Source organism: Microcaecilia unicolor, chromosome 5, assembly GCF_901765095.1.
Source record: "Microcaecilia unicolor chromosome 5, aMicUni1.1, whole genome shotgun sequence".
Classification (NCBI taxonomy): Eukaryota; Metazoa; Chordata; class Amphibia; order Gymnophiona; family Siphonopidae; genus Microcaecilia; species Microcaecilia unicolor.
In genome coordinates, this window is record NC_044035.1 from 206,536,774 (window position 1) to 206,560,350 (window position 23,577).

The window sequence follows — 23,577 nt, forward strand, 5'->3', positions numbered from 1 at the left end:
ATCCGAGCTTCTCATTCCCCCCCCCCCCCCCAAACCCACCTCCCCGCTCCCCCCGTTTTCTATTTCTGTTGATGGCTCTCTCATTTTCCCTGTCTCCTCAGCTCGAAACCTTGGGGTCATCTTTGACTCTTCTCTCTCCTTCTCTGCTCATATCCAGCAGATTGCCAAGACGTGTCGTTTCTTTCTTTTCAACATCCGTAAAATCCGCCCCTTTCTTTCCGAGCACTCTACCAAAACCCTCATTCACACCCTTGTCACCTCTCGTTTAGACTACTGCAATCTGCTTCTTGCTGGCCTCCCACTTAGTCACCTCTCCCCTCTCCAGTTGGTTCAAAACTCTGCTGCCCGTCTCGCCTTCCGCCAGGGTCGCTTTACTCATACTACTCCTCTCCTCAAGACCCTTCACTGGCTCCCTATCCATTTTCGCATCCTGTTCAAACTTCTTCTACTAGCCTATAAATGTACTCACTCTGCTGCTCCCCAGTATCTCTCCACACTCGTCCTTCCCTACACCCCTTCCCGTGCACTCCGCTCCATGGATAAATCCTTCTTATCTGTTCCCTTCTCCACTACTGCCAACTCCAGACTTCGCACCTTCTGTCTCGCTGCACCCTACGCCTGGAATAAACTTCCTGAGCCCTTACGTCTTGCCCCATCCTTGGCCACCTTTAAATCTAGACTGAAAGCCCACCTCTTTAACATTGCTTTTGACTCGTAGCCACTTGTAACCACTCGCCTCCACCTACCCTCCTCTCTTCCTTCCCGTTCACATTAATTGATTTGATTTGCTTACTTTATTTATTTTTTGTCTATTAGATTGTAAGCTCTTTGAGCAGGGACTGTCTTTCTTCTATGTTTGTGCAGCGCTGCGTACGCCTTGTAGCGCTATAGAAATGCTAAATAGTAGTAGTAGTAGTATGCATCCTTCTTTGTTTAAAAAGGTGCTTGAACAATCTTTCTCTTACAAGGCAGTTTCAATTTGGAACACTCTTCCTGAGGTTATTAGATTTGCTGATTCATATCTCACATTCAGAAAATATTTATAGACATTATTTTTCTGATAATTGAAACCATCTTGTTTTCTCTAGCCTCTTTGCTATTAATGTATGTTTTATTTTGATCTTTGTAAACCACTTCAGGACCTTTGTAAGGGTAGAAGTGGTATATAAGACTAATGAAAAGAATAGAGGTCTATAAGAATAGACTGTTACTTTTGCTTTATGATCTTTTTATTAACAGCAGGTTTCACAACTCTACTTCCATAATTTACTGTTCTCCCACTGATCATGTATAGGATTATAGTTAAGGTATTAGGCTGGTGTAATTTGTAGCTTGTTATCTCTTTGTCTGAAGAGAGTGGAAGGAAGGCTTAACCATTGCTCAACAGTGGTCACACATAGAAACCACAATTACATAGTCCAAAGCAGAGCTGGTATTAGATATGAAGGGACCCAGAGCAGAAACTGGGAAAGGGGATACAAAGCCCCCTTTCAGGCTATGCTTCCTTCAGCTTGAGGCACACTTGGGGCCCCCTATGACATAGGAGCCCAGAGCAATTGGCCTTGTTGCCAGCCCTGCTCCAAAGGCATTAGTGGTACCTGGCTGCTGACAAAGGGTCGTTGCTCCAATGGCTGGCCTAACTGAGGAAAAGGGATATAAAATAATGGTAAAATATTCCAGGAAGGTCTGAATAAAGGCTTCTGGTGCTGTAACCCAGGCCTGATTTCAACCAAGTTGGAAGTATAAAAAAGATTGGAAAGAAATTACCAGGCCAAAAAAGAGCCTTTCTATCCATACAAATATCCAGATTTTCATTTTACATATATCTTTATTGAAATATGTAACATATAGAAACTAGCAGAAGAAACATTTTACATGATACCCATATGCCCCAGTCTGAAGCCATCCAGACCTGATGTACTCATCCAGGCCTAGAGTGCTATAAATGAAATGGATGGTCATAGTAAACAGTTTAATATCCAGCTACACATTCTGTACAACATGATAGTCCAGAATGGTTCCCAAGTTTTTTTGAAAATGTCTCCAATGACCATCCAGCTTTTCCTTTAAGCCATTTTACTCTAAAGAATTATAAATATACAAAACCTAAAATATATTTACAGTAAAGAAAGGCACCCTAAGAATGATACAAGTACAGGGAAGAGGAAGTCAGAAATAGTCAACTTATGCTTTTAGAGTGTCAATCATACTGTTGTTTTCTATGTGATAAATATTTAACAGTAGATTTCAAGCTCTGCTAGTTTATTTGAAAAATAATTTTATTTGTGTGTGATTGTAGGAATATGGTTCAACTATAGTTGATCCAACAAATGATATCAGAATCATTGGAGTCATCACAGTAACTGTACTACTTGGAATCTCATTAGCGGGTATGGAATGGGAGGCAAAGGTAAGAAACTTATGACGTCTGTTGTTCCATCTAGGGATTTAGGGATACTAAAATAACTCTGTTAATTCTGTAATGCTCCCAGTGGTCAATATTTCATACTATAAAAGTGTACCATATCTATAAGACTTTAAAATCCCTTGGTTTGCATTCACTGTAAAATCGGAGCTTCACTTCCATTTCCTATAATCCCATCTCCAGAGCTGTGCTGTGGAAACAAGGGTCTACTGCTTAATATCATTTGGGAGGAAAACCTAACCTAGAAAAAGTGATTTAATGGTTGGAACAGGGATAGACAATACCAGTCCTCAAGTGCCACAAGCTGCTTGGTTTTTAGGATATCTATAATGAATATACATGTGGACAGTAATTTTATAATAGCTGCTTGTGTGTGAAGGCCAAGTGGGAATCTATTTCCAGTGTATTTAATCAAAAAACACGTGGAGGGGCATAATCGAACGGCGCCGGCCAAATAGATGGCCGGCCGTCTATTTGGCCGGTGCCGCAAAGAGCAGTCCTGAACTGTATTATCAAAAAAGATAGCCGGCCATCTTTCGTTTCGATAATACAGTTGGGGCTGGCCAAATCTCAGAGATCGCCGGGCTTGAGATGGCCGGCATCGGTTTTTGCCGATAATGGAAACTAATGCCGGCGATCTCAAACCCAGCCAAATCCAAGGCATTTGGTCATGGGAGGATCCAGCATTTGTAGTGCACTGGTCCCCCTGACATGCCAGGACACCAACCGGGCACCCTAGGGGGCACTTCTAAAAATTTTTAAAAAAAAAGCTCCCAGGTGCATAACTCCCTTACCTTGGGTGCTGAGCCCCCCCCCCAAATCCCCCCCAAAACCCACTCCCCACAACGGTACACCACTACCATAGCCCTTAGGGATGAAGGGGGCACCTACATGTGGGTACAGTGGGTTTTGGGGGGTTTTGATGTGTAACAGGTAGGGGGGGTTGGGCCTGGGTCCCCCTGCCTGAAGTGCACTGCACCCACTATATACTGCTCCAGGGACCTGCATACTGCTGTCAGGGAGCTGAGTATGACATTTGAGGCTGGCAAAAAAATATATTTTTTTTTGGGTGGGAGGGGGTTGGTGACCATTGGGGGGAGTAAGGGGAGTTCATCCCCGATTCCCTCCGGTGGTTATTTGGTCAGTTGGTGCACCTTTTTGAAGCTTGGTCCTAAAAAAAAAAGGACCAAGTGAAGCCGGCAAAATGCTTGTCAAGGCCGGCTTTCTTTTTTCCATTCTCAGGCGAAGCCGGCCATCTCAAATCACACCCCCGTCCTGCCTTCGCTACCCTACCGACATGCCCCCTTGAAGTTTGGCCGGCTCTGCGATGGAAAGCAGTTGGCGCCGGCCAAAATTGGCTTTCGATTATATCGATTTGGCCGGGTTCAGGAGATCGCTGGCCATCTCCCGATTTGTGTCAGAAGATGGCCGGCAATCTCCTTCGAAAATGAACTGGATAGGCACCTGTGGCAGCATAGCTAGCAGATCCAAATGCTTGTCATTTGCTCAATCTGCTCCGCTGGGACACTTTCTTTCAGCAGTTCCTGTAACATATGGGTTACTCTGCCTTTTCCTCAGACAGCATTTCCACTAACAAGGTGGCCTCATGGAGCTTGGTTACCTGTTCTGAATAGTTTCATTTTAAACCTTTAGGAAGCAGGCTGCTAGCAATAACATTTAATTTTCAACGTTTTTTATTGATGACACTTCAAAAGAATACAACCAATAACATGAATACACCAAGATTCAAAGAAACACAGCCTCATGACAAATAAAGTTGTAATCCGTCATCAAACTTTTAGCATATTTATCCCCCCCCCCCCTCATTTAGTTTGAAACGTTTTTGTTATTTTTACTGGGACTGCATCAACTTATACATTCTCGCACAGATATTAAGCTACATTTTATACCAAGTCGTGACAATCTGAGACAACATTATACCACCAAATCTCCAGGAGGTTGTATTTTTTCCCATCCCCCCTCCCTCCCCCCTCCTTCCCCCCTCCCCCCTACCCCTTGATTCCTACTCCCTCCTCCCCTCTCCCTTCCCCCCTACCTGTTGCATGTCCCGTACCTTAGCCCATTCGATCTCCTCCAGTCCCCCATGGTAGTCTATTGAGCACATGACTACGCGCTCGGGGCGATATCATGTTTATATATTTCCCCCAGATACTCAGAAACCTCATTTGTCTTTTTGGTGTTAGCCTCGCTCCTCTTGCTTCCCAAAGCATAAGTTGATGTAGCCTATTCCTCCAATACCAGTAAGAGGGAGGCATGTCCATTACCCAGTGATTAAGAATACACTTTTTCCCCACTATACAGGCTTTGCTGAGAAATAAGCGTTCCCCTTGTGTGCCTATACCCCATTGCCCAGGGATACCCAACAACATTCTATCAAAGGTGAAGGCAATCTGATACCCCAGCACCTCTCTCATGAATTTGCCTAGTCTCCACCAAAAGGCTTTAATGGGTCTACACTGCCATATGCAGTGTGCAATGGTTGCACTCCCCTGCTTACATTTTAGACAATTATCTGATAGTATGACTTTTGCATGGAATGCCCGTCTGGGAGAAAAATAGGCTCTATGCAGAATTCTGTACTGGCATTCCTATAATTCCACACTATGAACTACCCTTGGTATTCCCATCAATGATTGCTGTATGTGACACTCAGAGATTTGGTGCTGTGCTTCGGCGCTCCACTTTGTAGCCACCTATATTACCTGCCTCTCCTGCTGACCTTTTTCTAACTCCTTACAGAACCAGGACACTGAGACCTGACCCAATGCATCCCCCTCCAAAAATGCTCGAATCTGTCTCCCAAATCTAAGGGATAGCCTCTCTTTCGATTGGTTATGCACATAATGGGATAGCTGCTGATAAGCTAAGATCTACACTAGGCCCCCTGAACATCTTTGATGGAAATCAGAGATGGGAATCAAGGTACCATCTTCCTGGATGAAACTTTCCAACAGTTCTACTCCCTGTTCTCTTAACTTGTGAAATACTGCATTTTCTCTACCTGGTGTGAAGTCATCATTGCCAGCTAGTGGTAATAATATGCTAAAGGTCGGATCTTGACCCCACCTGTGCAATAATTCCCTCCACATATGCCACAGCGGTCCCAGCAACATACTGTCTCTAAATCTTTCAGGTATTTTTCCTTTCTGCTTAATGTGTAATAAATAAATCAAATGCCAGGGATAGAAATACGCTCGTTCCAATCCCACATCCGTGTATGTGGTTGTACCAAGATCCAATCCTGCAAGTGCCTCAAGAGGCATGCCTGGTTGTACACACGCATATCCGGTAGTCCTAACCCCCCCTTCCTCCAGTTCCCTATTAAATTTGCCATTTCATCTTGGATTTTTTCCCGGCCCAGCAGAACTTAACCACCAGTCTTCTAAGCGCCACCACTTCCCGCTTGACCAACCTCAGCGGTAACGTCTGTAATACATAGAGCCAACGCAGGAATATTATCATGCGAAATAACTGTATCCGGCCCATAGGGGACACGGGCAGCATTGACCACCTTGATAGCTGTTCTTTTGTGTCCTTCAATAACTTGGTGATATTTAATTCGTGAATCTGTCTAATATCCATAGGGAGTTGTATGCCCAGGTATCTAAAAGCTTCCTGCGCCCATCTTTAATGGAAACCTATCCTCCCATTCCTGTTTAAGCTCTTCAGTGCTAGCTAAAGCCTCTGATTTCAAAAGATTTAGCCAGAACCCCGAAAAATTCCCATATTCCTCTAGACTTTCCATAAGGTACGGCAGCGAACGCCTTGGGTCTGTGAGTAACACTAACAAGTCATCTGCAAACGCAGCTTTCTTAAAGTTATATTCTCTAACCTCGACTTCTCGAATATCAACATTATTTTGGATCTCTCTTAAAAGAGGATCTAGCTCCAGGATAAAAAGAAGTGGTGATAGTGGGCAGCCTTGTCTCATACCTCTCCTTATCTGAAACCAATCGGACTGCAGCCCATTCGCATATATCTGTGCCTGGAGATTTGCATACAGAGCTCTAACTGCCTTCGCGAAAAAAACGGTGATACCATAAGACCTCAGCACGCCAAACAGGTAGTTCCAATCCACTCTATCAAACGCTTTCTCGGCATTGGAGCTTATAAGCAAGGCCAGGATCTGTTCTATTCTTACCTTCTCTAGGGCAACCCATATCCGGCGCATGTTCTTAGCGATCACTCTTCCACACATAAATCCCACTTGGGTATCCATAACCAAGGTTGGTAGAAATCTCGCTAGCTGGTTTGCCAAGATCTTTGCCAGGTATTTTAACTCAACATTCAGGAGAGAGATCGGCCTATATGAGTCTGGTCTGTCTGTTGGTTTACCCGGCTTCAGCAGCACACTAATTTGCGCTCTATTGAGATGTCGTGACATTTGTCCCTGTTGTATGGCTACATTAAACACTGCGGCTAGCAGAGGGCTTATCTCTGTATTTAAAATTTTGTAAAATTCATTCCTGAAGCCATCCGGCCCTGGTGCCTTCCCCAATTTACTCCATTTAATCACTAATTCTACCTCCTCCTCAGCAATAGGTGCATTCAACACCTCTGCCTCCTCCGATACCTTTGGTAAGTCCATACTATGGAGATAGGCCCCACTAGGTCGCACCAGATCCTCCTGCTGTGTATACAGGTGCCCAAAAAAAATCCCGCAAAATATTAACTATATGTCACGTGTAAGCCCTTAGGCCACTGCCGAGGAGCAGCAGTGGCAGGCAAAACCACCCCACACCAGAAGCAAGGCAGAACAGATGTACCGGCAAATCCAGGCAAGGTCTCTAGGCAGTCAGCCAGCAAGCAGAAGACAGGTCCAGGCAACAGTTCAAAAGGCAGGCGGCAAGCAAAGCAAAGTCCAGGTCCAGGCAAACATTCAATAGGCAGGCGGCAAACAAAGCAAAGTCCAGGTCCAGGCAAAGGTTCAAAAGACAGGAAACCAGCAAAAACAGAATCAGGTCTAGACAAAGTCTCTCAGGCAGAAGTGCACCAGCACCCACATACCAGGGCCTAAGACGCAATGCAAAGGCAACTGACTGCAGTCTCTAGGTGATTAATAAAGCACATCCACACCTGAGGTAAAGCTGCAGCAAATCTGAGTAACTATGGAGGCTGTTCCCACAGGAGATCTCTAAGGACCAAATATGGGCTTCCTTCCTGTCCTCATTACTCCAAGATTGCTTCCTGTGATAAGATCTATCCAAGATGGCTGTACCCCTTGAGCTATCCAAGATGGCTACGACTCTTGAGCCATCCAAGATGGCTGCCGCCATTGATCCAACCCAGATGACGGCTGCCAGAGATAGGAAACCGAAACAGATCTTCCCAAAGACAGAACTACCCCAGAAAGGATAGGCAGAAGCCAGATCAGAAGCTGACCCCCAGAAATCAGGGAGAGGCTTTGAGGGGTCACGACCACAGACGTGACACTATACCCTCGTCAGTATTTACCCTCCCTCCTGTGCTAGCCTCCATGGTGAGTATTTTCTTAGCACTTAACCTCCTATTAGCTAGTCGAGCCAAGAACCTCCCACTCTTGTTGGCGAACCTATATAGCTGATACTTATAGTACGCATTTGTTTTCTGTGTCCTCTCCTGTAGGAGATCATTTAGGGCCTGCTGTGCTTCTAACAACTTTCTGCGAGTTCCCAGATCGTGGCCTTGGCCATATTTCTTCCGTAAGGCCACCACCTGCCTTTCCAATTTGATCACCTCCCTATTCCTGGCCCTCTTTTTAAAGGCCAGATAATGAAATGATGTCCCCCCTGAGGACCGCCTTCGCCGTCTCCCAGAAGAGGATGGGGTCTGCCCTATGTTGTTCATTGTTTGTGCTGTACTCTTTCCATTTCTCCAACAGGAAAGGCAAGAACTATCTCGATACAAGTAAGCTGGGAAACGCCATGTCCCTAACTTAGGTCTCCCCTCTCCTATCTGCATTTGCAGCCTCACCCAGGCGTGATCTGAAATCACAATTGGGCCTATCTGGACCTCCTCCACTTTTGTCATTAACTCCCTTGAAATCAATATGTAGTCTATCCTGGACATTGTTTGGTGAGCTCTAGACAAATGTGTGAAATCTTTATCTGTAGGATGCAGCGTTCTCCACACATCCACCAGCTCTAGTGCGTCACATATCCTAGAGGTACCTCTTTCCCTTCTAGCCAATTCCTTCCCTGTGGGATTGGATCTATCCCATACTGGATCCATTCATCATTTAGGGTCACCTCCCCACCACAGTGGTATGTCTCCCAATGGTTTATTTCCGAATGACTTGTGTAATAAACTGCCTATCATAATTGTTTTGAGCATAAATATTACAAAGCAATAGTGGTTGGTGTTCCACCATCACTGATGCTAGGACATACCTCACCCCTTCCTCAGCCACCCCCTCTTGACCTCCACATATGAGGCTTTTCCTTATTAAATCACTACGCCTCCCTTTTTCCTTACCGCTGGTGCATCATACAGTTCCCCCACCCACCATGTTTTCTGTTCAGCATGTTCTTCCCGTTTAAGATGCTACTGAAACTTTTTTATCATGATCTACGTTTTCAGATCTTTCCCTCTTAATTCGGGGAATGTATGCCCCCCACATCCAATGTCAATGATCTCAATGTTGTCATGTCACACCTCTCTCTGCACTTCGGCTTTCCACCATTTGCTTTCGTTCATTCTGTTTTATACCAAGAGAGTGTCCCAGCCCCCACCCCTCTCAGCCCATTGTGTCTCCCAAGGCCACCATTATTTGGACTACCACACAATTCCATGCTCACAACTCCTACTGTACAACAACATAGTAACATAGTAACATAGTAGATGACGGCAGAAAAAGACCTGCACGGTCCATCCAGTCTGCCCAAGAAGATAAATTCATATGTGCTACTTGTTTTATTTTGTACTGTCCTCTTCAGTGCACAGACCGTATAAGTTCTGGCCAGCCCTATCCCCGCCTCCCAACCACCAGCTCTGGCACAGACCATATAAGTCTGCCCAGCACTATCCCCGCTACCCAACCACCAGCCCCGGAACAGACCGTATAAGTCTGCCCAGCACTAGTCCCTGCCTCCCACCACCAGCCCCAGCACAGACCATATATGTTCCTGCCCAGCACTAGCCCCGCCTCCCAACCACCAGCTCTGCCACCCATTCTAGGCTAAGCTCCTGAGGATCCCTTCCTTCTGCACAGGATTCCTTTATGGTTATCCCACGCATGTTTGAATTCCGTTACCGTTTTCATCTCCACCACCTCCCGTGGGAGGGCATTCCAAGCATCCACCACCCTCTCCGTGAAAAAATACTTCCTGACATTCTTCTTGAGTCTGCCCCCCTTCAATCTCATTTCATGCCCTCTTGTTCTACCGCCTTCCCATCTCCGGAAAAGGTTTGTTTGCGGATTAATACCTTTCAAATATTTGAACGTCTGTATCATATCACCCCTGTTCCTCCTTTCCTCCAGGGTATACATGTTCAGGTCAGCAAGCCTCTCCTCATACGTCTTGTAACGCAAATCCCATACCATCCTTGTAGCTTTTCTTTGCACCTCTTCAATTCTTTTTACATCCTTAGCAAGATACGGCCTCCAAAACTGAACACAATACTCCAGGTGGGGCCTCACCAACGACTTGTACAGGGGCATCAACACCTCTTTTCTTCTGCTGGTCACACCTCTCTCTATACAGCTTAGTAACCTTCTAGCTACGGCCACCGCCTTGTCACACTGTTTCATCGCCTTCAGATCCTCAGATACTATCACCCCAAGATCCCTCTCCCCATCCGTACCTAGCAGACTCTCACCGCCTAACACATACGCCTCTCTTGGATTTCTACTCCCTAAGTGCATCACTTTGCATTTCTTCGCATTGAATTTTAATTGCCAAACCTTAGACCATTCTTCTAGCTTTTTCAGATCCTTTTTCATGTTTTCCACTCCCTCCGGGGTGTCCACTGTGTTACAAATCTTAGTATCATCCGCAAATAGGCAAACTTTACCTTCTAACCCTTCGGCAATGTCACTCACAAATATATTGAACAGAATCGGCCCCAGCACCAATCCCTGAGGCACTCCACTACTCACCTTTCCCTCCTCCGAGCGAACTCCATTCACCACCACCCTCTGGCGCCTGTCCGTCAACCAGTTCCTAATCCAGTTCACTACTTTGGGTCCTATCTTCAGCCTATCCAGTTTATTTAAGAGCCTCCTGTGGGGAACCGGGTCAAAAGCCTTGCTGAAATCTAAGTAGATTACGTCTATAGCACGTCCACGGTTCAATTCTCCGATCACCCAATCAAAGAATTCAATGAGATTCGTTTGGCATGATTTCCCTTTGGTAAAACCATGTTGTCTCGGATCTTGCAACTCATTTTCTTCCAGGAAATTCACTATCCTTTCCTTCAGCATCGCTTCCATTACTTTCCAATAATCAAAGTGAGGGCTTACCGGCCTGTAGTTTCCAGCTTCTTCCCTATCACCACTTTTGTGAAGAGGGACCACCTCCGCCGTTCTCCAATCCCTCGGAACCTCTCCCATTTCTAAGGATTTATTAAACAAATCTTTAAGAGGACCCGCCAGAACCTCTCTGAGCTCCCTCAATATCCTGGGGTAGATCCCATCCGGTCCCATGGCTTTGTCCACCTTTAGTTTTTCTAGTTGTTGATACACACTCTCTTCCGTGAACGGTGCTATATCCACTCCATTCTCAAATGAACTTTTGCCAGTCCCATCGTGGTCCTTCTCCGGATTTTCTTTCAGTAAAAACAGAACAAAAGTATCTATTTAGCAAATTTGCCTTTTCTTCATCATTATCTACATAGCGGTTTGCAGTATCTTTTAGGTCCCTCACAATTCCCGTTTTTAGTCATTCTCCTTTCACTAATATAACTTGAAGAAATTTTTTGTCACCCCTCCTTACCTTTCTAGCCATTTGTTCTTCCGCTTGCCGCTTTCGCCAGACGTACCTCTCTCTTGGCTTCTTTCAGTTTCCTCCGGTATTCCTCCCCGTTTTCCTCTTCTTGAGTTTTTTTTGTATTTCTGGAATGCAAACTCTTTAGCCTTTATTTTCTCAGCCACTTGCTTGGAGAACCATAGCGGTTTCCTTTTTCTCTTGCTTTTATTTACTTTCCTTACATAAAGGTTTGTGGCCCTATTTATAGCTTCTTTCAGCCTGGACCACTGTCCTTCCACTTCTCGTATGTCCTCCCAGCCCATCAGCTCCTTCCTTAGGTATTCCCCCATTTTACTAAAGTCATGCATACAGGACTTCACCCTCCCTCCCCTCCCCCCCCCCCCCCCCACCCTGCTCCCTCCTCCCCCCCCCCCCCCCCCCCCCCCCCCCCCCTCAACCCAGCCCTCCTCACCTTTCGCCCACCCCTCCCCCCCTTATGCTCTCTTTCCGTCCCCTCATGCCTCTAGGCATAACTTCCTGTTTTACCAAGGCTGAGGTGCCTGGCTATCACAGCCCATCTTTCCTTTTCATATACGTCTCTGCTCACCAGTCCTCTGATCTCTAGATAAGTCCCCTGTAGAGATCTATACTTTTAATGTCCTCTTCATTTATGCTCAGATCTCTCCAGTCCTGTGTCTGATGTGTCTGTCCTCTGTGCCAATTAAGCCTTACTTCTGCCAGCGGCTGGGTCAACTTCAAACTCTCAATAAACAAACAGCAGCACTGACATCTTTCCCATGATGCAGCGTCCCCTTAGCCGATAACTCTCCAGGCGCTCCATTCTTATGTGCAAGTCAGATTCTGCTTCAATTTTTAACTTTTATAACGATAGTTCTTTGATCAGATTCAGCATCAGCTGATAGTTCCCGATGAGGCTCTTCTCCCCTCAGCAGGTCTCCTCCTTGGTCTCAGCACTCATGTCCTTTAGCCAGCATCCGATCTAAATATATATTCACATTCTCCACTTTCTCAAAATAGATTGCTTGCCCATTTTCCATCAGTTTAAGCTTGGCCGGGTATAGGAGACTGAATCTGTACTTAAGCCCAAAACGTTTGGTGCACAGCGGTGCAAACCTTTTCGCGTGGCTGACACTGCAATAGAATAGTCTTGAAAGCATAGTATTTCTTTTGCCTTTATAATCAAGCTGTTTGCCAGCGTGCAGTTCCTGCAGGATAAGCGCTTTGTGTGCGTAATTTAGGATCTTCCACTCTTGGTCTTCCTTGTCTTCCCTTCTCTGGCCAAGTCTGTGCGCTCTTTCCACCCGCAATGCTGTCACCATCTCCGCGTTGCCAAGCGCCTCTGGAAGCCATTTTTCCAGGAATACACATAAGTTCCGCTCGGGCAAGGTTTCAGGCAGCCCCATGAGGCGTAGATTGTTCCTCCTCAATAGATTTTCGAGATCATCAAGCTTTGCCTCCACCTCCTCGAGACACACCTGCATTCTTGGCTGTTCTTCTGAGACCTTTTGTATGTCCTCCTCTGCCCAACCCGCTGTTGTACCACCTGTAGTTCGTTAAACAACTGTGTGTGCCGCTCAGTCAGCCCCTCTAATTTATCCAATATGAGTTGCAGCTTGACTTCCACCGCCTGTTCTACCGCCGCCTTCACCTCTTCCATGATCTCTGCAGCCCACAGTGAACTAGGCGATGGCGACGCTGGCGCGGCCCTGTCCGCCATTTTGTTATCTGCGGCGTGGTTTTTTCCTTGGGGTCTTTACGGACTGTTTTTGCTGCCATCCGCATTGTCTCAGCCGCCACCAACTGCCAGATCGTGCGCAGTGTATCCCCGCTTTGGTTCTACTTTGATTTTGATGGGTTTGCGCTCTATGAACGCTGATTTAGGCAGGCGCCCCGGAGCAGTTCTTTCTTACGTCTTCACTGCTCCATGCCCTCACCTGAAGTTAGCAATACATTTAAAAAGGAGACAGAGCAGCTTTTCAACTAAAATGGGAGGGGGGAGGGGAAAGCCGACAGCCATCTAGGGATACTATTGAAACAGGTCATTTAGGGAATCCCATTAGAGAAGTTTCAACAATTATGAAAGAAAGCCAGGGGTGTTTAAGGGGAGAGCAGTGTAAAGAATGATGGGGAGAAATGAAAAAATAGACTTTTACTTCAGCAGATTTAGCCCATACGCAGCAGAGCTTTAGAAGTGTTAACTCCCATTTTTTTGTTCTCTCTCTCTCACACAGACTCTTGAATAAAAGATTCAATTACTCTCTCTTCTTTAACTTCCAAACAAAAATGATGTTTACTTACAGTTTCTTCAGATAACTATTTACATCATACTTGCAGTAGACATGGTAAAACTACTGAATACAAAATTCTGTCAGTTGGTTATCATACAGCTTGAAGAGAGATTGCTAACACCATCTTATGCTGACACAGACTGACTCACTCTCAGAGCAACTAGAGTGACTCAGACACACCCACAAGACATTACACTATATCCTATGACATCATAGCTCATAGAATTGTTGACAGTTAATGCATGCAGCACTTGTCTTTCACATATTCCTACATACCCCTTCACATGCATTATTGTCCAACAATTTAATTCTTATATATTTATTTATATACATACAGTCCTAGTTTTTTTTCGTAGATTTTCAAAATTTCTTACAGCTAGCGGTTTCGTCAAGATATCAGCAATCATTTGGTCAGTTTGTTTATATTGCAAACTTATTACTCCTTGCCTTGACAATTCTCTGACATTATGGAATTTTGTTGCAATATGTTTTGTTCTAGACTGTACCCTGTCATTTATTGACAACCTTATACAGCTTTGATTGTCTTCAAAAATCTGTATCGGTCTCTGCTGTTCTATACCAAAATCTGTACACAGTTTTTCTATCCACATTAGTTCACGACATGCTTCAGACACAGCAACATATTCTGCTTCTGTGGATGATAAACTTACAATGGTTTGTTTATGACTTGCCCATGAAATAGATGTTTTTCCATACATAAACACATACCCACTTGTGGATTTGTAATCTGAATGATCTCCAGCCCAATCAGAATCACAGTAACAAATCAATTTCTGATTACTATTTACTGGAATCACCAATTTACAGTCAATTGTACCTTTCAAATATCTTACCACTCTTTTTACAGCAGTCCAGTCAGTCTTAGTAAGCTTGTTCACTCTTCTACTTAAAATTCCTACAGCATTAGCTATATCAACTCTGTAAGTGGTAGTTAGATACAAAAGTTTTCCTATTGCAGATCTGTATAGAATGTTATCTGGTAATGGTTCCCTTTCAGTTTCATCCCTCTGAAAATCTGTGGTCATAGGTGAACCTACTGAGTGTGCTTCCTGCATACCCATACTTTCAATAAGATCATTAATCTTTTGTTTCTGACTTATTAAATAAGAACCATCTTTTTGTTTTTCAATATTCATACCTAAATAGTATGACACATTTCCAAGTTCAGTTATTTCAACATTCTGATTTAAACACTTTACAATATCTTTATACTCTTTTTCACTTTCACTTGCTATAAGCAAATCATCTACAAATGCTAAAATGTACACACAATGACCTTCCTTTTGTCTAGTATACAAGCATTTATCTGCTTCTCCTTGCTTAAAATCTAAATCAGTTAACATTTCATGCATTTTCTCATTCCAGCATTTTGCACTTTGCTTTAAACCATATAAACCTTTGTTCAGTTTACACACTAAATGACTGTTATTTGTATCTATGAAACCTTCTGGTTGTTTCATATACAAGTCTTCAGATATATCTCCATGAAGAAATGCTGTTTTAACATCTATGTGTTTCACTTGCATTTTCTTTGATGCAGCTATGCTTAGGAGAGTTCTGATTGTTGTGTGTTTCACTACTGGTGCAAATACTTCATCATAATCTTCACCATATTTTTGAAGATAACCTTTTGCTACCAGTCTGGCTTTATATCTTTCTACTTGTCCTTGTGCATTTCTTTTCAACTTAAATACCCACTTGCATCCTATGGCCTTTTTGCCATGGGGTAATTCAGTTAAGTTCCATGTTTTGTTTTTATGCAACGCGTCGATTTCATCTTGTGCAGCTTTTTTCCATTCTTCTGCTTCTTTTTCAAACATTTGATCAATTTCATCCCAAGTTAAAGGTTCTTGTGCATCATCAGAAGTTGTTAAATAAGTCTTTGGGGTGGATTACCTCGATTTTCTCTGGATGAGCGTCTGACATTTTGTTGGTTTGACCTCTCCGTGTCATCTGAGATCGAGATTCTATCTCCAATCATTTCCCCTTCATCAGTGGTACTGTCTTCAGTATAAACACTTTCTGTATCTATTTCATTTTCCTGTTCCTCATTAGAATCAGAAAAATTATTATCAGACAATTCTGGTATGTTAGTGTTTATAATCACCGGGATATTGATTATTGGTTTCTTTTCATATTCTGGATGATAAGGTTAATTTGGAATTTTCCAGTCTTTATCAATTTTTTTATTTTCATCAAAATATGTGATGTGTTTTACACCAACAAATCCAGTGTTTAGATTCAGAATTCTATAACCTTTGTGACCTGAATCATAGCCCACTAGAATTCCTTTTTCTGTTGTGGATTCCAGCTTATGTCTCTTCTGTTTCAGCACATGAGCATAAGCTGTACTTCCAAATATTCTTATATGTGACAGATTTGGTTTTTTACTATGCCACATTTCATGTGGGGTGCGATCAGTCCCTTTTGTAGGTAGTCTGTTCTGTAGGTATACTGCTGTGAGAATTGCTTCTCCCCATAATCTCTTTGGAAGATTACTATCAGATAGCATACATCTTGTCATTTCTACAAGCGATCTGAACTTTCTTTCAGCTACAGAATTTTGTTCTGGTGTATATGCAACTGTCTTTATGTGCTGAATACCTTCTTGTTCTAGAAATGTTTGTATGGTATGTGAAGTAAACTCACCACCGTTGTCAGTCTGTAGAATCTTTGGTTTTTTATCAAATTTATTGCTTACCAAGGCTACAAACTTCTTTAACATATCAGCAACTTGATTCTTTTCTTTTAATAGATAGGCCATACAGTATCTAGAGAAATCATCCACAAATATTAATGCATATTTGTTATTCCCTAGTGATGGAATATTAAATGGTCCACATAAGTCACTATCCTGCTTATAATCGAATGAGAAAAACGCCCAAGTTCCGACCTAAATCGGGAGATGGACGTTTATCTCACAAAAATGAATACCGCGGTATAATCAAAAGCCGAATTTGGACGTTTTCAACTGCACTCCGTCGCGGATGCGGACAACGTTGATGGGGGCGTGTCGAAGGCGTGGTGAAGGCGGAACTGGGGCGTGGTTATCTGCCGATCAGAGATGGGCGCCTTTCGCCGATAATGGAAAAAAAATATGCGTTTTTAGCGAGAATTTAGGGCACTTTTCCTGGACCCTGTTTTTCCACGAATAAGGCCCCAAAAAGTGCCTTAAATGACCAGATGACCACTGGAGGGAATCGGGGATGACGTCCCCTGACTCCCCCAGTGGTCACGAACCCCCTCCCACCACAAAATATGCCGTTTCACAACTTTTTATTTTCACCCTCAAATGTCATACCCACCTCCCTGGCAGCAGTATGCAGGTCACTGGAGCAGTGGACTTCAGGCAGGTGGACCCAGGCTCATCCCCCCCCCACCTGTTACACTTGTGCTGGTAAATGGGAGCCCTCCAAACCGCCCCCCAAACCCACTGTACCCACGTGTAGGTGCCCCCCTTCACCCCTTAGGGCTATAGTAATGGTGTAGACTTGTGGGCAGTGGGTTTTGAGGGGGATTTTGGGGGCTCAACACCCAAGGGAAGGGTGCTATGCACCTGGGAGCTGTTTTACCTTTTTTTTTTGTAAAAGTGCCCCCTAGGGTGCCCGGTTGGTGTCCTGGCATGTGAGGTGGACCGGTGCAGTACGAATCCTGGCCCCTCCCACGAATAAATGTCTTGGAGTTATTCGTTTTTGAGCTGGGCGTTTTCGGTTTCCATTATCGCTGAAAAACAAAAACGCCCAGCTCAAAAAAAGATAAACGTCCATGTTTTTTCGAAAATACGATTCGGTCCGCCCCTTCACGGACCCGTTCTCGGAGATAAACGCCCATGGAGATAGGCGTTTCTGTTCGATTATGCCCCTCCATGTATCAAGTCCAGTATTTTACTACTTCTTTTTCCTTTATATGATGGAAATGAGGGTCTTACCCCCTTTTGAGTAATACAATCTATGCATTTTTCCATCTTACCATTACTGGCACTTATTTTTATGCCTGTTGCAAGTTGCTTACTTTGCAGCTCCAAGATCACCTTTGGATCTCTGTGTCCCATTCGACAATGCCAGGTCTCAAGATTACATTCTGTATTCTTCTTTGTTTTTATAAGATGTGATGATTCACCTGTAATGTTTAACTTATAGACATTGTTACTCATATAACCTTCAGCATAAATTTCATTACCATCAGAAATTGTACATTTACTATTTTCAAAATGAATTGAAAAACCTTTTTTGTCTAATGCTGATACACTGAGCATATTACAAACTGCTCGTGGAACATATAAGACATCTTTTACAAGAGTTTTTTTTTACTCCATCTGATACTATGCATTTTAAATGTCCATTTCCTTTTGCTTTGATCATTGTTGAGCCAGCATTTGCTGTGTGAAGACTACCATCTTCTGGTCTCATATCTGTGAAAAATTCTTTATTATTGGTTATATGTTTTGTGCTGTCAGAATCTAATATCCAACTATTTTTACCTGAAGTGTTCTTCAATATATTAAAAGATTTTTCTGTCATTATACAGCTCTTATTCTTACTGTTGTCATGGTCATAATTTCTTCTTTGACCATGCTTATTCTCCATTGGCTTAAATGAGCTAGAAGGGGTGTGGTTTTTCTTGTTACAGTATTTTGATACATGTCCCTCTTTACCACATGAATAGCAAATCAGCTTGTTTCTGGGCAGGCTTTTTTCATTATAGCTCCGCCTCCTACTATGCATCGCTGAGAAAAATGTTTCATTCTGGTTAATCTCTCTTGGTGAACAGATCTCCTCTGTTATAATACATTCTTGTCTAAGCTTAGAGACAGCCTGTTCAAAAGATTGTCCTTCAATTGCTTCATTCACTGTCCTGAATACTTCAAAACTTTTAGACAGAGATGTAAACATAAAAGCTCTCTTTAAAGCATCGCAGATAGGTATACCCGATAATTCTAGCTTCTTAAATAATGACATTAAATGTGTTATATGATCATTACATTTTTTCTTGTCATTCAACTTCAATTGAATTATTTCTGATAACCATGTAGGCTGTTGTTTTGTATATGAAGTACCATACATGGTTTTCAATTTTTGCAATATTTCTTTTGAGGTGTCTGTTCCATCAATCAATATTGCCTATTTCTCTGTCAGAGCTTCATATAGCATACTTTTGACATAACAGTCTGCAGTATTCCATTCTTCAAAATTGTCAGCATTTCTTACTTGATCCAAACATATATTTAGCTTCTTTGCTTCAATAATACATTTAAATCTCATCTCCCACTGAATATAGTTATATTCATTCAGTTGGGGCACTTTGAGAGAACATAGTAATGGTGCAGCTGCCATCTTGTTTTTTTTTTTTTGTGTTTGGAGAGATAAAAAAAAATTTCTTAATGTTTTCTTTTTTTTTTATTTTAGTGGTCTGGGCCCATAACCCAATATGATGGGGAGAAATGAAAAAATAGACTTTTACTTCAGCAGATTTAGCCCATACGCAGCAGAGCTTTAGAAGTGTTAACTCCCATTTTTTTTGTTCTCGCTCTCTCACACAGACTCTTGAATAAAAGATTCAATTACTCTCTCTTCTTTAACTTCCAAACAAAAATGATGTTTACTTACAGTTTCTTCAGATAACTATTTACATCATACTTGCAGTAGACATGGTAAAACTACTGAATACAAAATTCTGTCAGTTGGGTATCATACAGCTTGAAGAGAGATTGCTAACACCATCTTATGCTGACACAGACTGACTCACTCTCAGAGCAACTAGAGTGACTCAGACACACCCACAAGACATTACACTATATCCTATGACATCATAGCTCATAGAATTGTTGACAGTTAATGCATGCAGCACTTGTCTTTCACATATTCCTACAAAGAATGTGCATTATCCTTGTCAAATTCTAAACAGCTTGTAGATGCGAGGAAAAAACACAATTTGAAGTGTCTATATACAAATATGAGAAGCCTAAAAAGTAAAATGGGAGAGTTGGAGTAAATAGCACTAAACAAAGAGGAAGATAAACTAGGTATCTCAGAGACCTGCTGGAAGGAGGACAATCCATGGGTAGTGGCATACCTAGGGTAGTTGACACCCGGGGCTGGTCATTTTTTGACACCCCCCTCCAAAATCCAGTACTAGGCACACCGAGAATACAAAACACTCAGGACCTATAGAGCAATTCTACCATACCATAAGCAGTCATTTCTACAAGTCACACAAGGAAAAGGAAAGCATCTTAAGCACTACAGTGAGCACTAGAACATCAATTCACCTATTGTAAAACAAAACCAGACAGAATAGTACAGATCGTCGATCCTGCAAAGTCAATGCCAACTGAAAGCCATGTCTTTTTCACAAACACAGATACACCCTAATCCACTATAGAATAAGTAATCATAATCTTTCTATTTAGACAAAAATTAAACTAAACCCTCAAGATGCCAGACTCTGCATACAATGCAACACCACAGAAACAGAAAATGTCCCCTAGTACTGTGCAAAATATAAAGACAGCAGGTGTAAATTTGAAAAAAGTAACAAATACCAATCACCACTTTACAAATTAACAAATAGAAATAAAACACATATAGAAAATAAAATAATATCATTTTATTGGACTAATACATTTAGCTTTCAGAGGCCAAAACCTCCTTCCTCAGGTCGATACAGTATAGTGCTGTTACAGTATCCTATCCTGACCTGAGGAAGGGGGTTTTGTTCTCTGAAAGTTAGTCAAAATGTATTAAAATTAGTCCAATAAAAAGATTACCTTATTTACATGTTCTATTTATAAACATTTATTAACACATCTACAATACTATATCCTAAAGCAAAAAAATAAAAAAATATGTTTTATTTACAGTTTGTTGTCTCTGGTTTCTTTCCTCGTCTTCTTTTCACCGTCTTCCTTCCATCCAGCATCTGTCTTCGCTCTCTCTCTGCCATCCCTTCCATCCACTGTCTGTCCTTTCTCTCTACCCCTTCAATCCACCATTTGCCCTCCCTCTCCTATCCATCCAGGGTCTGCCCTCCCTCTCACTGCCCCTTTTTTTTGGCCCCCTGTTCCAGCCCCATTATCCCACCTGTCCCTAGTTCCAGCCCCAGCCCACATCTCCCACCTGCCCCTCCTTTTCAGCCCCCAGTTTCAGCCCCACTATCCCACCAGTCCCGAGCTTCAGCCTCCAGCCACTTCTCCCTGTCCCCTTTTCAGCCCCCAGTCCCCAGTTTCAACCCCAGCACTTTTCTCCCACCAGTCCCGAGCTTCAGCCCCAGCCACTTCTCCCTGTCCCCGTTTCAGCCCCTGCCTTTTTTCAGCCCCCCAGTTCCAGTACTAGCCCCCTTATCCAACCTACCCTCCTTTTCAGCCCCCAGTTCCAGTCCCCTTCATCCACATGCCTTGCATTAGGGCCCCCTTTTTCAGCCCCAGACCCATTCTCCCTCCTGCCCCAGGCATGGCCCCATTCTTCCTCCTGCCCCCTTCTCAGACCCCAGTTCCAGCTCCAGACCCCTTCTCCCATCTAAGTCCCCCCTCACAGACCCAGTCCCCTTCTCCCATCTGAGCGACCCCCAGAACCAGTCCCCTCCCATCTGAGCCCCCCACCCAGTCCCAGTCCCTGTACCAGTCATCTTCTCCCATCTGAGCGACCCCCAGAATCAGTCCCCTTCTCCCATCTGAGCCCCCCCACCCAGTCCCAGTTTCCTTCTCCCATCTGAGCCCCCCACCCAGTCCCCGTCCCCTTCTCCAATCTGAGCCCCCCCCTCCCTGACCTAATCCCCACCTGCCTACCAGCTCCGTCGACAGAACTGACGACTATCTTCTCCTGCCACCCATCTTTAAAAAACAAAATCTGTGAAGCGTCTCGGCGTCTGCTCTGCGTAAAGAAAGCAAATCGCCTCGTCGCTTCGGCCCTTCCCTCATTGTGCCCCGCCTTCTGATGTAACTTCCTATTTCGTGAGGGTGGGACACAGTGAGGGGAAGGGACGATGCGACGAGGGTGATTTGCTTCCTATACAGCAGAGCAGACTGGAGGCGCTTCACAGGTTTTTTTTTTTTTTAAGGCTGGGTGCCGGGTGGCAAAGGAGGGTCATTTGTCCGTCGACGGAGCTGGACTGCAGCGCCAGCGGAGCACCCCCCACCTTCTGACACCCGGGGCGGACCGCCCCCACCGCCCCGCCCTTGGTACGCCACTGTCCATGGGACATTGTGTTACAGGGTACAAATTATATTGCAATGATAGACTGGATCAAATTGAGGGGGGGGTGGTTGTGCTATATGTTAAAGAGGGAATTGAGTTAAAAACAAAATAAACATTATACATGAAACAGATAAAATGTGGAATCCTTATGGATAGAAATTCCATATGTGAAGAGAAGGAATATTCTGGTAGGGCTGTACTACTGTTTGCCAGGACAGAATGAACAGACAGATGAAGAAATGTTTACAGAAATTAGGAAAGCTGGCAAACTGGGCAACAGTATAATAATGGGTGATTTCAATTACTGTAAATATTGGAATATGTAGAATATAATCTACAATGTCCTCAAAGATTCTACAACTAAAGAAGTGTTCAAAGGTGCATATGGACTCTCAACCATGAAAGATGTGGAGAAAAAGACCCAGTGTAACCGGACACTCCTCTTTTTTAAAGGACACACCTTTTAGTTAGAGAGGGGACCTCATTAATCATAAGTCTTTAAAAAACTCCACCTGAATTACTTTCATGCTGCTATGCCATATGCACCCCTTTCAAACACTCATAGGTAAAGACACTACTGCTGAATATAATGTAACAAAAAACCATTACTTATCTTGGATGGTGAAACAAACGTGAAAATCTTCACGAATCAATGCAGCTTGTTAATCCACTGCTGTCTTATCTTCAATTCACGACAGGGAAACCCCTGTTTCGCCACTAAATGGCTGCGTCAGGGGAATCTGTTTTTTAAACACCTCCAAGTAACTAGCTCGCCTTGTGTGCCCTTCCTCTGGCATCAAAACTGAAATGATTTCAATTACCCCAATATGACTGGAAAAATGTTACCTCATGGAGCGCTATGGAGGTTAAATTATTAGATGCATAAATGACTGCGTCTTGGAGCAACTGGTCCAGGCACCGACAAGAGGGGAGATAGTTTAGATCTAGTCCTTAGTGGAATGCAGGGCACAGTACGATAGGTAATGGTAATTGGGTCTGTTGGGAAACAGTGATGATGACATGATCAAATTAGAGCTAATATCTGAAATGAAGTCACAAATGAAATCTACGGTAGCAGCATTTAATTTTCAAAAGGGCGACTATGATAAAATGAGGAAAATGTTTCAAAAGAAACTAAAAGGATTGGCTGGAAAGGTTAGGACTTTAAATCAAACATGGACGTTGTTTAAAAATACCATCTTAGAAACCTAGACTAGATGCATTCCATGTATTTACAAAGGTGGAAAGAAGAGCAAACGAGAGCCAGCATGCTTAAAAAGTGAAGTGAAAGAGGCTATTAGAGCCAAAAGAACATTCTTCAAGAATGGAAAAAAAAGACCCAAATGAAGAAAATAAGAAGCAACATAAGCACTGACAGGGTTAGATGCAGAGCGTTATTAAGAAGGCCTAAAAGAGAATATGAAGAAAAACTTGCCACAGAGGTAAAAACTCACAGTAACAACTTTTTCAGGTATATCAAAAGCAGAAAGCCTATGAAGGAATCCATGGAACCATTAGATCATGAAGGAGCAAAAGTGGCAGTCAGGAAGGACAAGGCCATAGCAGAGAGACTGAATTAATTCTTTGCTTCTGTCTTTATGGAAGAAGATGTAAGATCGATCTGTACCAGAAATGGTTTTCTTTTTTTTTTTTCTATTTATTATTTATTCAGTTTCATCAAACATTTCAAGAAAACATCTTGGTAGGAAAAGCAACATAAAAAA

General features: G+C 43.3%; 1 protein-coding gene across 1 annotated transcript in view; it reads left to right on the forward strand.

The window, feature by feature from the left end:
* SLC12A3 (solute carrier family 12 member 3) overlaps positions 1 to 23,577 on the forward strand; it is a 1,234,282-nt gene that overhangs the window by 308,223 nt on the left and 902,482 nt on the right. The window contains 1 exon segment of the mRNA XM_030203718.1: positions 2,300 to 2,410. Within this exon segment, the coding sequence (XP_030059578.1) occupies positions 2,300 to 2,410 (111 nt within the window).